The sequence below is a fragment of the Gavia stellata genome, chromosome 23 (assembly GCF_030936135.1).
Source record: "Gavia stellata isolate bGavSte3 chromosome 23, bGavSte3.hap2, whole genome shotgun sequence".
Lineage (NCBI taxonomy): Eukaryota > Metazoa > Chordata > Aves > Gaviiformes > Gaviidae > Gavia > Gavia stellata.
Window position 1 is genome coordinate 5,703,351 of NC_082616.1, and position 15,840 is coordinate 5,719,190.

General features: G+C 39.3%; 1 protein-coding gene across 4 annotated transcripts in view; it reads right to left on the reverse strand.

Annotated features, from left to right (window-relative positions):
* Window positions 1–15,840, reverse strand: part of MACROD2 (mono-ADP ribosylhydrolase 2) — an 884,404-nt gene that overhangs the window by 848,612 nt on the left and 19,952 nt on the right. For all 4 annotated transcript variants that reach the window (XM_059828569.1, XM_059828570.1, XM_059828568.1 and 1 more), the window contains exon 3: window positions 11,886–11,993. In XM_059828569.1, the coding sequence (XP_059684552.1) occupies window positions 11,886–11,993 (108 nt within the window). The remainder of the gene's footprint in view (window positions 1–11,885; window positions 11,994–15,840) is intronic.

The window sequence follows — 15,840 nt, forward strand, 5'->3', positions numbered from 1 at the left end:
TGCACCAGCAAATTGACTTAATTGTCGGCAGGGGATTATGAAATATGAAGTGACTCTAGCGGCGCTCAGGGGAGACTCCCGAGGCATGGTGTCTATAGCAAAGACACCAAGGAGCCATCCGTCTCACTCTTACCCCCAAGCAAAGCAGGACAGCCTTGGATCTCTAGAAGAGGCCAACAAGAAATAAGAACAAAACTCTGCTTTCCTGGATGATTAGCACCGGCCCAAATAGAAAAAGTAGTTTTAAATACATCAGCACAGCTTCCCTGACTGCTGGTGCCCATGGCTGCTGAAACCAAAGGTTGAAGGTCATGATTTGAGACACCAATTTGCAGTTAGGAGGCTCCATCTGATAACAGCTCATAGGGGCCTTTCTAAGGAGAAGGGACAACACTGTATATGCTTCCCCTTTCACAACCTTCTCCCCGAGAAAGATAAGGGTGGAAAAGGGTAGAAAGGGAGGCTGCAAGTCCACGCAAGCTGCTCTAGTGGGTGCTAGCACTAGAGGATGGGAGAGAAGAGGAAGGCAGCAGAGATATTGCTAAGCTATACTTTCTGGCTCAAATCCTGTTTTGAGTCTGATGATGCCAGCATGAAGGAAGAGGAAAAGCCAGATGTAACTCAACCCCTGGGACACGGGCACTAAGAAAGACGTAGGGAACCAAAACGTTATGCTGTATCTTTGGTAAGAGTATATAATAGAGAGAAATACTCCCACCTGAAAACACTCTTTGTGCTGTCAGGGGATTTACTTCAAATTTAAGAGACAGGTTTTATTTTAGTCTAATCTCTTACTGGTGTTGGGGACTAGTCTGAACTAGAGTTGCAGCCTCTGACGCTGTAAACTCCTGACCTAAAGAGCCTTTGGGCTCTGAGCCCTACCAAAACACCAGGTTTGGGCCTCCTAAGCAGGTTCATTTCTGTCAGAAAGGAGGTGCAAGGTAGAGAAATCACTCTTTGTGGCGAAACAGACTTAATGCTGATCACTCAGCTCTCTGAAACGCTGGGTTTTGTCATCTAGTAGTGAAATAAAAAAAAATAATAAAAAAGAAACTATAATTAGCTGGGTCAAGGCCAAGGTTAGAACTGCTGGTAGGCAAAGCTCTGCTGTGACTCAAGGCAAAAATCGTCTGGCCTCCAGCAGTTGGAGATGCCTTCATCCAAGGAATCAAAGGAAAACTAAGAACTGCTGTATTTGTCCTAGTCCACCCTTTCCCCAGGGTAGATTCAGTTGTTTTCTTTAAGGTAATGGCCAACCTAAAAAGAAAATTGTCACAGAACCTCAGAAATAAGAAGTCATGCATAAACTCTGGATTTCTTTTATTTTTCCCCGATATAGTTTAGTGAACTCTGCAGGTAAAATCCACCATTTTTCACTGATTGACTATTCCAGAAGTCATTATAAAATTTTATTTTAATTTCAGAAAAAGTAGTATCAGGACTCAGGTTTGTAGAAATTCAGAACTAGTCAAGTAGTGACCTGGACCACACTGTTCAATGTAAACACTTCAAAGTGGACTGAAACCAACAGGATGAAAGTTTCTCTGAAATAGGCTCTACACCACAAATTCTCTAGAAATATAAAGGAAATGGGCTGCCAGTTAATATTATCTAGCACATCAAGCCACTAGGAAAACTTACATTCTTCTATAACCTGGTTTGATAGAGTTGAAAGCAATACCATCTTTCATAAATAAAAAGTTATTTCACATGACACAAGAGTACAGTTCTCTTGAAAAAGCTATATGGTTCACACTTTAAACTTAAAAGCATTTCTAACATGGATTTGCAATGCAAAACATTCAAAATACAAATCAAATATAGCTGACAGAACCATCTTTTTGAGGCAGCCTACAACTAGGCATACCAGATATTAACTATTCCTATTTATTACTCTACAGGAACCAACTTTAAAGCATAAAACAAAGGTGCTACAGAGACATACTTAAGTGATTCATGTTGTACACCAGATTAAAGTTACTGCAGCATAGACGTGCAAGTGACAAAAGAGAGAAGGAGCAGTAATCCTAAAAAGTTTCCTGAATTGGTGTTTTTCCACAAATTTCAACTATTCAAATGCAATAGGCAATAAAAGCCCCAGGCTTCAAGGCATCACTGCTGAAACCATCCAAGAACAAGGGCTGTGACAACGTAGCTCCTACAAGAGCCAAGTAATCTCTTCTTTTATGAGTCTGCCTGCCCTACAGCCAAGCTCAGGGGAGAAGAAACAAAGCTCCGAATAGCTCCCCTGCAGCCAAGGGGCCAGTATTCGGGACAGGGTACCCCAAAGGAGGAATCAACGGTACCACCCATGTCCCCTCTTGGCCATGTGAGCATGTTGGGCAAGCAACAATCCAGGCAGGAGATATTAAAATCGTGTTTGAACATTATTGTCACCTCTGAGTGCAAATTTTACAGAAATCAGAGATGTACGGGAGCACCGGTAGCTCATTGCCACACTGTTCTGAAGAAACCACAGGGCTTTGCAGCATCTTCGATACTGTAATTAAAACAATTCCCACATACATCCAACCAACACAGCATGTTTCAGAAACAACTCTGAACAACGGCATATAAACATACAAGTGTCTATTATTTGCACATGATGCAAACAACACTTGCCATTGTGCTTGGATTAACGAGCAAATACCACTTTAGCAAGCCTCCTCCGTGCGTTGATGTATATTTAGCTGCCATTACTAATTTTTATGACTGTGACAGCAGGTGACACAAAGGGGTTTGGAGTCCAGATTTTTAAAGAGAAGCTATACTCTTAATATTCATTTTTAAAGGAGAGACATTCTGAATTCCTAAAGAAAGCAACTTCTGGTTTTGCAACAGAAATGTTTTCCTTTTGTCAGAAAAGTCAGTTTCTAACAGCCATAGGTCAAAACAAAACCTAAACTGCATTTCACAGTCCATAATTATTTATGTAACAAGTAATTGAAACTGTATTTCAAGTGACTAACATTTCTGAAAAGCTTCCTCAAAATCTGCAGCAAATGGCAAAACACTAGGCAAATCTGAAATCGTAACAAAAGGTGGAAGACACAGCATCAGTCTTCTACTCAGCAGTTAAGGGAATTAAGCAAAAACAATGCCTCCTGCCAAAGGAGAAGGAAGAGGAGACAGACGGGGTTAGCCAGACTGCTACACAACAGCATTTTTGAACATCAACTCTCATTACCATTTTGGTGAGTAGGTATCCCATTTTCTACATCTAGTAAGTTAGAGGAGATAAACCTAAAGTTTACTTGCTCCAATCAAAGCAGACCTTTCCCTATTCAATACTTAACTGCCTATATTTAATAGGTTTACATTACATACAGAAATACTAATTCCCATGCTAACTTTACTGTATTACTTACACTGACTGAGAACGTGTTGAGCTAATATCTGTATAAACCCAGAACAACCTAGTCCCTCCCAATCTGTTTATAGTTACAACATAAAGGTAGGAAAGAGCAAACATACATCCAGACAGAGAAATATGAGGGGACAATATTAACACTACGCAGATAATCTCAGCGTACCAGCTCACCACCCACTGCCAAGATTTTGTAGGTATTGCAGGGAGAGGAGACTTTAAAGAAGTCTTCTCATGTGTCTTAACGCTTTTCCATTCCTAGAAGCTTGACTGTTTGGTTTTTTTTAAATGCAAAAGCTTGAAAAAGCACCATGTTGCATGCCTATCTTGATTAAGAACATACTGTTGCAACTGTTGGCTTAAAAATACCCACAATCCTTTGGATAATCCCCCACGAGTCCTGATTAAAAGTGGATTTAATATTATGAAACGAAGCATAATTGCTCAAGAAGACCTTGAGTTGTTTCTTACACCACACTGCTCCATCAGTGCACTCAAGATAACAGTTGCACTGTCAGATGTAGAACGAGACAGCCTGAAAGCAAGGTTCTTCCTAAATATATTCCTTTATGAAGTAAAACAGATGCTTACAGTTCTTCCAAACCACGCCTGTGTCTCCTGTTCTATTTCAAACACACAGTAAACACACATAATGAAATGGAGTAGACATTTAATAAGTATGAGCCGTACTTATAGGATAGGATGGCCTATCCAACAGGCAGTTCTACAACACATGCGTTTCTTTCCTCTGCTTAAGTCATTACTGATTTTATGTCCAGGAAAATTAAGGTACGCAGGCAAAAAGTGGCTTTGCAGTAACAGTGGCTTCACAATAACAGTGGCACTATTGCCACCTGCTGTCAGAAAGTATTCATGGCATCTCACAACACCTTGCACGTCGCAAGTGCAAGTAGTTAAAGACCTTTAAGAAATCCAAATTCGCAGGTGGTTTGCCTGTATGTTGCTAGTTTTCTCTAGAAAGGGCACACACAAAAAAGGTCCAGGGTAACCGTGGCATGAAGGATCAATAATCACATTGGTCTGATGGTTAGTAAAGTCCATGTTACAGTCCTGGAATACAGCAAAGAAGTTCTACTAACAGGAGCAAGGATTTTAAGTTACCACGCCCTCAAACCGCAAAGGATAAAACAAAGCAGTGTCAGAGGACAGAGAAGCTAAAATAGAAGATGATACAGTGAAAGGCCTGACATTTCACAGCCTGTTACTATTCCCCTTAATTACTGAACGCTGCTAGAAACCTGGATCTTGAGCAAAGCCCACACAGCTCTGGCTCCTGCTTGCAACACGCATAACCCCTGGTTTTAGGGAGATAAAATGTGCTAAGTTTGAGCAGCCAAGCACTAACCTGAGAAGCAAAGAGATCAAGTGAAAGCACAAACACTACAATACAATGAGTTACTTCTAAACCTGACAAGTCACAAACGATGCAAGTAATGTCCTCTACTCCTAACCATTCTTTTGCTACTCCAGAAAGTGTCGAAGTTACTTGAAATGTTTCATTTGTATTCATAAAGCTCCTAAGCAGTTTAGTTTGGGGGGGTTTTATGAACAAAAATACCAGCAACACATGGTTTATATAGACAGTTATTGCCCCAGAGAGTCTAGAAATAATCAGAGACAATAAATGGTTTCAACAATGGAAGAACAAAGAAGTAAGGAGAACATATTGGTCTAGGTAAAACAGACAATGGCCTGAAAGCATCAACACTGATGAAGACCAGATTGTTAAATAAATCCATGTACCATAGACCATCAGATTAGATTAGGCTACTAAAATGTTTACCTTGCCCATTTTATGTTAGATTATCAAAAGACTAACAGACTATGCTGAATCCCATCAGAGGAGATAGCTGGCCATCTAACTTTGTGCCAGGGTATTTCATAGAACCATAGAATGGTTTGGATTGGAAGGGACCTTCAGAGATCATCTAGTTCAACCCCCCTGCCATGGTCAGGGACATCTTTCACTACATTGGGTTGCTCGAAGTCCCATCCAACCTGACCTTGAACACTTCCAATGATGAGGCATCCACAACTTCTCTAGGCAACCTGGTTTAGGTATTTAGATATTAGATACTCAGATATCCTGCACCCGCACCTCATACTGCTCAGACTTCTATGCCAGCGTGGAATAACATGTGAAGTCAAATAGCATTGCTCTGAACCTCAACTTGCTGCGTGTCTGGTGACTCAGTTCACAATCTGTTAGTTTAAAGGAGCCTTTTGAGTGCATTGTTTCAATGGAAAGTATATTTTCTTCTCTACTGGTTTTTTTATGACTTCTCAGTAAGTCAGTGAACCCTCACATCCCACTGCATGTTAATATGAAGTGCCTATCTGTTTGCAGTATCTGGCCGTACGGCAGGTTGATCAGCAAAGCTTTCTTGTAGGCATGCAAGCTTTAGGTCTTCATTCCATCACCTGAGACTCTCAGCTCGCAGGCGCAACACACGATTTGGCAGGATAATGCCCAGGCCCATGTCTGAGGCACAGGCCCACCCAAAAGCCATCTCTGTTATCTCAGCGACATAGCTGTAAGCATGCTGGTGGAATGTATTAGCATACTGAAAACATTTCACCACAATTCATTTCCCCCTTCCAAAGCACCCCAGAACAAGGAAAAAAGTTCATTCCTGCCATGTGTCTGCAGCATTGCCAATCCTTTCTTTTTTTGTTCTTAAGTTTTGAGTTATAATTATACCTGGGATATTTTCAAAGTATATTGTGACCATCCTTGCTGCAGTGCAATTCCAAGTTAGCCTCCTCAATCTTAAGCCTCTGCCACATCCTTAGAGCAAACGGTGTTTGACTGAGACAGCAGCTAAAGTAATCCACCTAAATCAAACTGCATCGCTAGCGGTACTTTTCTTTGGTTTCATTCTCTTGATCACTGTCACTTTGCAGAGATTTATAGTTTTCATCCAAATGAGTATTACACTAAAGGGAAGAACTATACTGAAATTAGATTAGACCAAAAGCAGAAGGCAAGTTTAACCATGTCTACTACTCACCAGCCGCGCTTAAAAGTATTTTCCACAGAAAGCAGTAATAAGCTCACTCACAGATGTCATGATTGAGAATGACCAATTACCTCAACTATTAACACTGACTCTTCTGATGAAAAAGTGGAGACTATATATAAATTAGTCTGGAGCTTTACACACAAGTGTAATTGCACCAACTGTAAATTAACTTGAGAAACCTTTGATTAACACCACAGTCTGCTCACATGGAAGATGAAAACCAAATTAACAACAATTTGTTTGGTTCTATTGGTTCTATTCCTAGAGAAAATTACAACAGTGTAAGTTACATAGGCAGATGCCAAATGACTCCACGCCAGAGATTTCCATACAAGTTTTCAGTTTCCCTATCTGTGCACCGGAAATAAAACATTTAAAACATGCTTACAAAACATGCTACTAGACATCAAACTCACTACGAAGCTCCCAGCATAAGCAACCATTTGTGTTTAGCTCAGCTGCAAAAACAACCCAACAAAAAACCCACAAAATCAATGTTAATAAATGCAAACATCCCATGCAAAAATCCTATAAGCAACTTAAAGGCAGACTTTATGTTTTATTGATTCCACTTTCAATAGCAGGAACATTTGAGTTACGTGACTTATTTTTGTAGTGAATGAAGAGCTGAAGAATAATTTCAAATAAGCTCCAGAGTAAGAACTACTGGTCAATGTAAAATAAAAAGGGGGAGAGTAAATACACACACAATACTAGTTCAGGCCCAGTGACTGACTCAAATACCTTCATAATATTCAGACAGGCCACTTCTGAAGTATAATTTCTACTTCAGAAGCTACAAGATGAAAATTTTGTGTGATAAATTAAGTTGCCAAATGAAATGGATTAGCAATCAGTGAAATTGCCTGATGTCAGATCTGTTCCAGATTAGAATCCATCCTTTTTCCCCACCTGTTCATTAAGCACCAAGTTCAAGGCAACTGGAGTGACTGATTGCACATTAACAAGCTGTTTATGTGGAAAGGCATAGTTCAGCCACTATCTATACTTACATATTCGTTTAAGCATAATTCACTGATAATATATTCAGTTCCCAGTTTCAATACATAGTACTTCTACCTTGATGTGTAATTTTGGACTTGAGAAAAATGGGATGCCTCATAAAATTGAAGAATCAGATTATACTTCAAGGTCAAGGCCAGGCAAAGAAGAGTCCAGAAGAAAATCTGTTACTATCTCCAGTTAAGAAAACTGGAGATAAGATATTGCAGGTACACTAAAACACGGTCGTGAAGTCAGAAGCCTGAGGGAGGAAAGGCATATTTCACTAGGGAAAGTTGAGACTTAATATGAAAATGGCTATTTCATCCTCTAAGCTGAGTCATGCAGAGGCTCCAGTCAAAACCAGTCCGGCAACCAGCAAAGCAAACACAGCGTATTCAAAACCAAACGTTTTCCAATTCCACACACTTCCAGTACTGGGACAGGGAGGTACAGCAGGACAAGTGTTTCAAACTTACAAATCTGCTAAAAAGACTCAGATGTAATTCACTCCCTGAAAACACCCCTGTCTCTTAAAGAAACCAAGAGACCCTCCCATCTACGTACCTTCGCTCAGCTTGCCCTGGACAATGTGCCACGGAGGCTAAGAAACCTGTGCAGCCTATGTACGCCAAACAAGCATCCCCAGCTGAAGCGACTCACTGCAGATATGTAGGTGGTTTCCTGCAGAGGAAACAACTTCTTCAACAGTATGAGGTTCAGTAACTAAATTCCAGCATCAGAGGTTAGTAAAAAAGGGACATAAAAAGTTGTTTACTTATTTTCTTCACTAACTCTTTTCACTATTTATCAGAGTAAGATTTTACTTCCCATTTGTTTTCTTATATGGAAAAAATATTCCCTTTAAAAAGTGACAGTTTCTGCCCAAATCTGGGAGGATTAGAGATGATTCCAGCACTCAAGTACAGTTTAAAGGGAGCCACCTAGTTGTTGTAACTGTAGCAACTGTCTAATTGCTAATTTAGAAGCAACACTATAGAATTATTACCAGAAATACCTACTTGAATAGAACTGACCACCTTCCTTTTTCCTGTAGATTAAAGGTTTCTGTTCTCAGTACCATACTTTTGTACAGATATCCAAGAATATTTTTCAAAGCTAAGAAGTAACATTTCTTCTAGCGTTCTGCAAGTCATCCTCCTCCTTCCAATCCAATAAAAATAAGGATAAACCTTTTTTCCCCACATAATCGTTTCCCCTTGGTCTTGCTCCTAGTAAAAACTCACTCACAAGCACATTAGTACATGCCTTCTTATCTTAGAACTGGGCCGGTAAGATTTATTAACAGGTAAGAAGTGAATGAATACCTGAGGTCAGTAGTCATGAACTGCTGCTTAAGTTTTATCAGGTACATAGACATACATATCACACTCCAAAAATGCAACTCCTTTATCTGCTTCAAATTTAAAAGTTACTGCATATGATATAAATAGCAACATATTTTTCCCTATATTTATTAAAAATGCAGAGGAAATTTAGTATTTACTGCTTAGCTGATACTATAAATATTGCACAATTTCTTTTTCAAACCTTACCGAGACTTTTACTGCTTATTTCTGTATTTGGGATTAGCTGCTCTATAAAAACAACATACTTGAAGCCTAAAAGCAAGCAGAATAAGCTCCATGACTGGTGGACTAACCCTTTTTCTTTTTCCAATAGGCCCTGAAAACTTCAGCCAGGACCACTGTTACTGCATCAGACCCACCTAAGCCATGCGACCATCATGTCATACCGTCCAGACTTCAAATAAGCAGAGGCAGCAGGCAAGCAGGCTCAGAGGGGAATTTTTTTTTTTCAGAGTCACAACTCAGAACATACACCACTTATTTTGGACTGCTGCTAAATAAACCGCCAACAGAAAGAGTTGCTCCCTTAATCAATATCATACCTTGGAGAGAGCAGCTCAAAAATATTAAGGTAGAGGGAGCTGATGAGGTGCTAGGGTGGTATTACACATTTTGTGGCTTTAGTATTCCAATATTATCTGAAACTATTTTTCTCACTTAGCCCATTTGGTCAACAGAAATGCCTTCTATCAAGAAATGCCTGCAGTATGAATAAAACATGTGTTAAAAGAGCTGAGAGGAAAGGGACAGTAGCACTAAACAACCTCCCTCTCCCTCCCCTAAACACACACCCACCCACCCCCGAGCTCTGTTCCCACGGGTTATTTGGAAGTCGGCTAATTGTGGTCAATCTGGCTTCCAGGTGCTTGAAGCACTTTTGGCATCAGGATGAAGTGACATCCAGGAATACCTAATTTGTTAAAAAGGCCAGTTATCATGGATTTACACAGTAAGTACATGCCTCAGGGACAGCCTGTTCAAATTCTTAAGAGTGTAATACCAAAAGAGCAGAAAAAGATATAGGAGTAAAAATAAGATTTTTGTACAAATCTTCCCCAAATCCTTAAAAAAGGGGGACGGAAATTAACATAACAGGACACCTTAGGCAAAACATCAAGTTAAACTAATACCTGTCTGCAATGCAATCAATAGCAGGGAAGTTTTAGGGAACCGTTCTCAAAGGATAACACATTTACAGGGGTAGGTAATTGTCATTGATTTTAGCAAAATAGCACATCAGCTCCCTTTTTCAGCTACCTTCTCCATCACGCTGCATCTCAGGTTAACTCTCACTCCCTTCGGAGGCAAAAAAAAATATATATATCCTCACTCCAATCAAGAATGATTTCAAAGTGGCTGTTTGGATATGGTTGTTTTGACAATGAGCAAAGACACAAACTTTCACTTCCACTGCTTCCATAGTTGTCCTCTTTTAGTATAAAATATTTGTAAAACATTTTTGGAAAGGAACATTCTATTTACAGAAGATATGAGTAGAAACAACCTATATAGGTTTTTGGACGTTTCACGAGAAAGAGAAAAACCTTTTAAATCAAGAAAAGCAAAGTATTCCCATTCTGAAGCTAATCTGCAACCAGTTCCAGCCTGTAATTCAAGGGAGGCCTATGAACAAAGAGAATCTAAATATAAAACGAGAGAAGTATGCTAATATTGACTTACTGTAGAGTAATAAAGTGAGGAAGTCAGCAAGAGCACTACTGGAAATGTCATCTTGAAAGAATCGGGGAGAAAAATTAAAAGATTAAAGCTTCAGAGGCCCCGCCAACACAGTGAGGAGAGGATCACGTTACTACAGGGATGCTACCGTATTGTTTGTCTGTAATATAGAAAGGCTTTTGCGCACCAGTAAACTAGAAGATTAATTAAAAAATTCTGCATGGAATATCATCCTCATTACTTTTTGGAGTGCAAAAATGCATTTCAAGATAACTAAGGATTCTACCTGCACTCCATGAAATCCAGTAGCATGTCTCCACTGTAAAGTGGGGAGTTCGGCAGACAGAAACAACATCAAACAATCCAAGAGACTCTGTTTACTAACTTCCACACTGTATGAGCAAACATTTTTGTACTCTTTACAGACATGAGCCAGTATCTCCACACAGCTTTTTACTGTGGTAAGCAAACGCATCAATTTTGGCCAATACAACCTTGGGAATCTGCGCTTCATTCCATCACAGAGAAGACACTGTAGTGTGTTTCCTTCCAGTAAGTGAATACCACCGAAAATTAGTTCTTGAAAATGAATCAATACTCTTAACAACTACGGACAATGCCAGCCAAATACTAGGGTGGGAAAGATTTCCAGCCTCAGGACACACAAACCATATTCTTTTTGGGATGTGGAGTGCAGGTAAGATTTGGCTCGGGCACATGTGTAGGTGGAAACCTTCCCATAGTCTTTCCCAACCAGCCAAATCAGCTTATTATAACCTAATGAACAAAGAAATTAATTGCACAGGCGTTTCCCCCTCCTCTTTCATCACAAGAAGATGCTATGCACCTCAGTTGCGTACATGGAGACACGGTCACTAAGCGAGAGGAGGTCCTAACACATTTAGAACTCTGTAGGTCATGATCAAAAATTTGAAAGCTACAATCTCCCTGCAAGAAAGCAAATATTCAAGCCATGTAAAACAGAACTTCCGTTTTCCTATCACCTTATTGTTAAGGTTTTCACATTACCTAGCCCACAAATGGTTTGATTTATAAAAACAGACTGCAGTATAAAACCAGTATAAAAACAGTACTGCAGGAGTTTAGTACCAAAGTTCAGCCTTCTGCAGTATCAAGTGTGAAGTCTCAGCTACCCAAGTTAAGTCAAAAGATGGATGCAAGATTTTTTTTTTTTTTCTTCTTGGCGACTGTGCTATTACAGTTTCGCAATACTCCTTCTTACAGTAAAGGCACACAGGATGAACAGATGCAATATAGAGAAATTGGGGAAAAAAAAAATGTAGTTTCCAACAGACTTCCAGAGGACATACCGATTTTATGCAACTTTTTTCAAAGTTCAACCTTGTAACATGGCACTATAAAGGATCGTCGGGACATAACAACGTAAAACATTTAACCACCTACCAGCATTAACGATGGCATCAACCTCAAGCAGAGTAATGTCACCTCTATAGAGAGAAACTTTCTCGCTCAGACTTTTCTTCCCCTGCAGATCTTCTTTAGTATTTTCACCTACAAAACAAGAAAGCAGTAAAACCAGATTACACACGTGGGTCTGAGATCACTATTTAGAAATCCAGAGCAGGTATCAGCAGTTCCAGTTACCCTACTGCTGTCAGACTGCGGCATCTTTCAGTTTCTCCTCAAGAGGGCACCTGTAACCCACAAAGACGGCAGCATTTCCCTAAGATCACACTACTTGCTTTTATTTGTTTTCAAATACAAGCTACTATAAAGCACTAATTCTTTGCCCACATACCGTTTGATTAAAAAACTGTATACACATACACATTTTTTGGAGCTAGAACCATAACAGTTTTCTTTGGTAACCGCAAGGGTGCAAATTACGAAAAATGAGAACAATTACTTAAGATAATCCTCCCACTGAAGCAATAATTTATCTAAACTAAGACTATTCAGAACGTGTACAACAACACATGAGCATGCCATTTGCCAACGGCCCCAAAATTCAGAACTAGCCTCAGCAGCAGGTAGTGGTGAGAAGAAAAAACTGAACGAAAACAGCAGCAAATTTAAACTTGGAGCTTTGCCATCTTAAATTGCTCAACTAGAAGACACAACATACAAATCTTTTTGAAAGATAATGTAACTAAACAACGTTATAATTGGTCCCTTATTCCAGTAAACTCTTAACTTTTGCATTACCAATTCACTTAATTTGCATCGTACTGAATCTATATGACTGTTCAGTTACCTCAAACACTTCTACAAACGCATATTGGCCAAAAGCTTAACATAGTCTTGCATTGTTAGACATCCACATCATTAGCAAACAACTAATGAGAGAAGGAAAGATTGTTTAATTGACTTTTTTTATTATTATTTTTGAAAATTAATTCTTTCCAACAGAAGCCAAGCCTAAAGAGGCTTGTGTTCATATATTGGCCAGAAATAGAACTGAATTGCTAAAGTAACAATTTAAGTGGGAAACAGTTCTCAATCTCCAAAACAAGTGAAATTTTTTTGTAAGAAAAAAAACCTCAAGAGAAGATTTAGTGAGAAGGTAGGAGGAGTCCAAACAAATCTGGCCCACTAGTTTTCACATCAGCCTTTATTTTAATCAACTTCCACAAATTTGAGTATACCTTCTCAAATTTGTCATCATTACAAGCAATTATAATAAGAAATAAGAAAGCTACATTTATTTTAGGTGTTCCTCTTCTAACTTCAGCACAAAGGACTGGTATCAGAAATCGTCTATCTCAACCACTCCAAAATAACCAGTCTCACTCAATTCTACTTTAGATTGGCTATCACATGCCTAGTGCAAATTCCATGCCACCTCCAGCAAAACATACATTGCCACTGTGACTTATACTAGCATAAAGGTAGTCTTGTATTCAAGGGTGGGTATTCACAAGTTTAATTTCTATATTTGGCTCCTAAAGCAACTATGCCATTGCCACCAGATCATCCTCAGTGTCTTAGCCAAAGCAAAGAAAGTGTTTCTGTGGAAAGGTATCAAGTTTTCACAATCAATATTAAGAACCTTGTATCACTCTAACCTAAAAGTTACACTGTTCATCCATTTTTCCACAGATGGTAACCATTGCAGTTAGCTGTTGAGTTGTATTAAAATAAAAATCAGCCTCTGTGACCGATTTACAGAGTCTGATTTATTATCTGCTTTCATGTTAACTGCATTTTGCCAGCAAGTAGGACAGTTGTTTTCTCCATCCCTCCCCTGTGAGCATCCTACTGGAGCTCTGCCAAATTTGAAATGCACACCACCATCCTCCCCCTCCACCTTCTGCCTGAGTTACTGCAACACTAGTTAACATCAAATCAAAACATGTCGAATTCTCTAAACTAAAGCAATTTCAATTTAGATAGAAAGTACAGTTTGGATACTACAGTACTTGTGCCAATATAATACAAAAACAAATAACAAAAAAAAAAATTCCACCAGGAAGAGCCATGAGGAGAAGATACCACACAAGAAAAAAAAGCTAATTCTCATTATCACTACTTTCTGAGTCGGAGGGAAAGCAGAGGTGTCCCTTAGTCAATTCACCAGCAAGGTCATCTACCTCCTCTGTAGGGTGCCACACAACACAACATTGCACACACCACCACTGCCTCCCGGTTTTCCATCCTCCACAGCCTTCACAAGTTTGCTTCTAGTTCTCACTCTTTTCAAGTACTGAATATATTTGAGTGTGGTTCTCCTAGGACTCCTTCACCACAGAAAAGCATTAGTAAATTCACTACCTCGTGAGAAAAAAAAACAACAAACCACTCCTATATGATCTACCACATCCTCTTCAGTAAGCCCCTTACCTGCCCCACAGTTCTTGGAAGAGCCCTGATGACTGCTGTCTTTAATACAATTCAGCACTAAAAGCATATGCTGCCTTGTACATCTTTGATAGATAACCCTTATTTCTTTCAATAAAAGAGTCTGATTTAACACCGGATTTGAGCTTGCACTTACTTCATTTTGTTCTGGTTGTTACAGAAGGATGCTCAACGCTAATGGAAGTCGTGGAGAGCCAAGTCTTGTTCACAAAGACACTCAACAAGTCTACTAATATGCTGCTAATTACAAAAGTAATCCCAATATCATACAAATAGTTGTAGGAGAGATGACTGTTTTTCTTTTGCCATCTGTTAGATCTCTGGGGCTGGCAGACAACATTTCCTAACAAAGTCAAAACTGATATCTGATTTGGGATATTTTCTTCTCCTGTAATCAATTCAGTCATCTTGGCAGGGACAGTGAAATCATTCCTGGCCATTACCAAATAACTTGCTTCCCAACTTTGTCTCCCATCTCTTCCTACACCACACACATTTTTGTCTGCTTCTCAGATTAAAAAAAGCCTGCACTCATTTACTTTAAAGTCTCTTCCCAAGGTAATGATGAATCTCAGATACATGAGTTAGTATGTTAAGTCCTCAAATATGCCCAAGAAACTCAAGCGCTGTAGGCATTATTGTGTAATTCATGGTACCATAACTCAGCAAGGACAAACCAGCAATTCCAGGGCATTGTGTATTTCACAAAGGATGCACACCATGCATATATACTAGCACATTAATAAAAATCCTAGCAATGACAGATTTACCTTGTACTTGTAGCATAATGAGAATATTTCTTGCTCTCACTAACAAAACAGCTTTACATACATCCTCAAGAAATAAATCCTCTGAAGTGGTTGCTATGTAACCTAGTCTTCAATGTAAGATACAAAACAGGAGTTGAGTCCCTAGACTCAAAGGTGTAAGTTTTTAGAGATAAGAAAACCTGCTTGTCAAGCAAATCAAACTTTCGAGTCTGTCTCCACATTGGTTGTCCAGAATGCACCTTAAAGGAGAACAGTTGGAAAGCTAGGAAAATTCAGATAAATTACAGTCCTAAAGAAAAAAAAAAAACAAAAACAAAAACTAAAAAACCCCACCAACTACAACTAAACCCACACTACATCAAGGCTATGACAAAGTCCATCTCAGTTTTAGATGAAGGCATCAGAGACTCCAAGACAAGAAAATATTTTGTTTGGTCTGTGGCTGTGAATACGAGAAATTTTCAGAACAAAGCAGCAAGCAGAAAGACTGAATTTTCTGAAGTATTTCCACAGGAGTGCCAGCATAGCCACAGTAAAATTTAAGAGGCACTAGAAGATGTTTAAGATCAACCAGCTGGGCAGTTCTTCCATCCTGCTGGAAGAACCACTCCTATCTCCATCGCCACAGCTCTCCTGGCTCACAAGCAAAACCGAACACGTAGCAAGCACCTGTGCAAGAGGCCTGGATGCCTTCAGATGATCGTTTTCAATCAAGCCATGGTTATTAAAATGCTAAAATAGCTGTTCAAATAGGACCATGGCAGTATTAA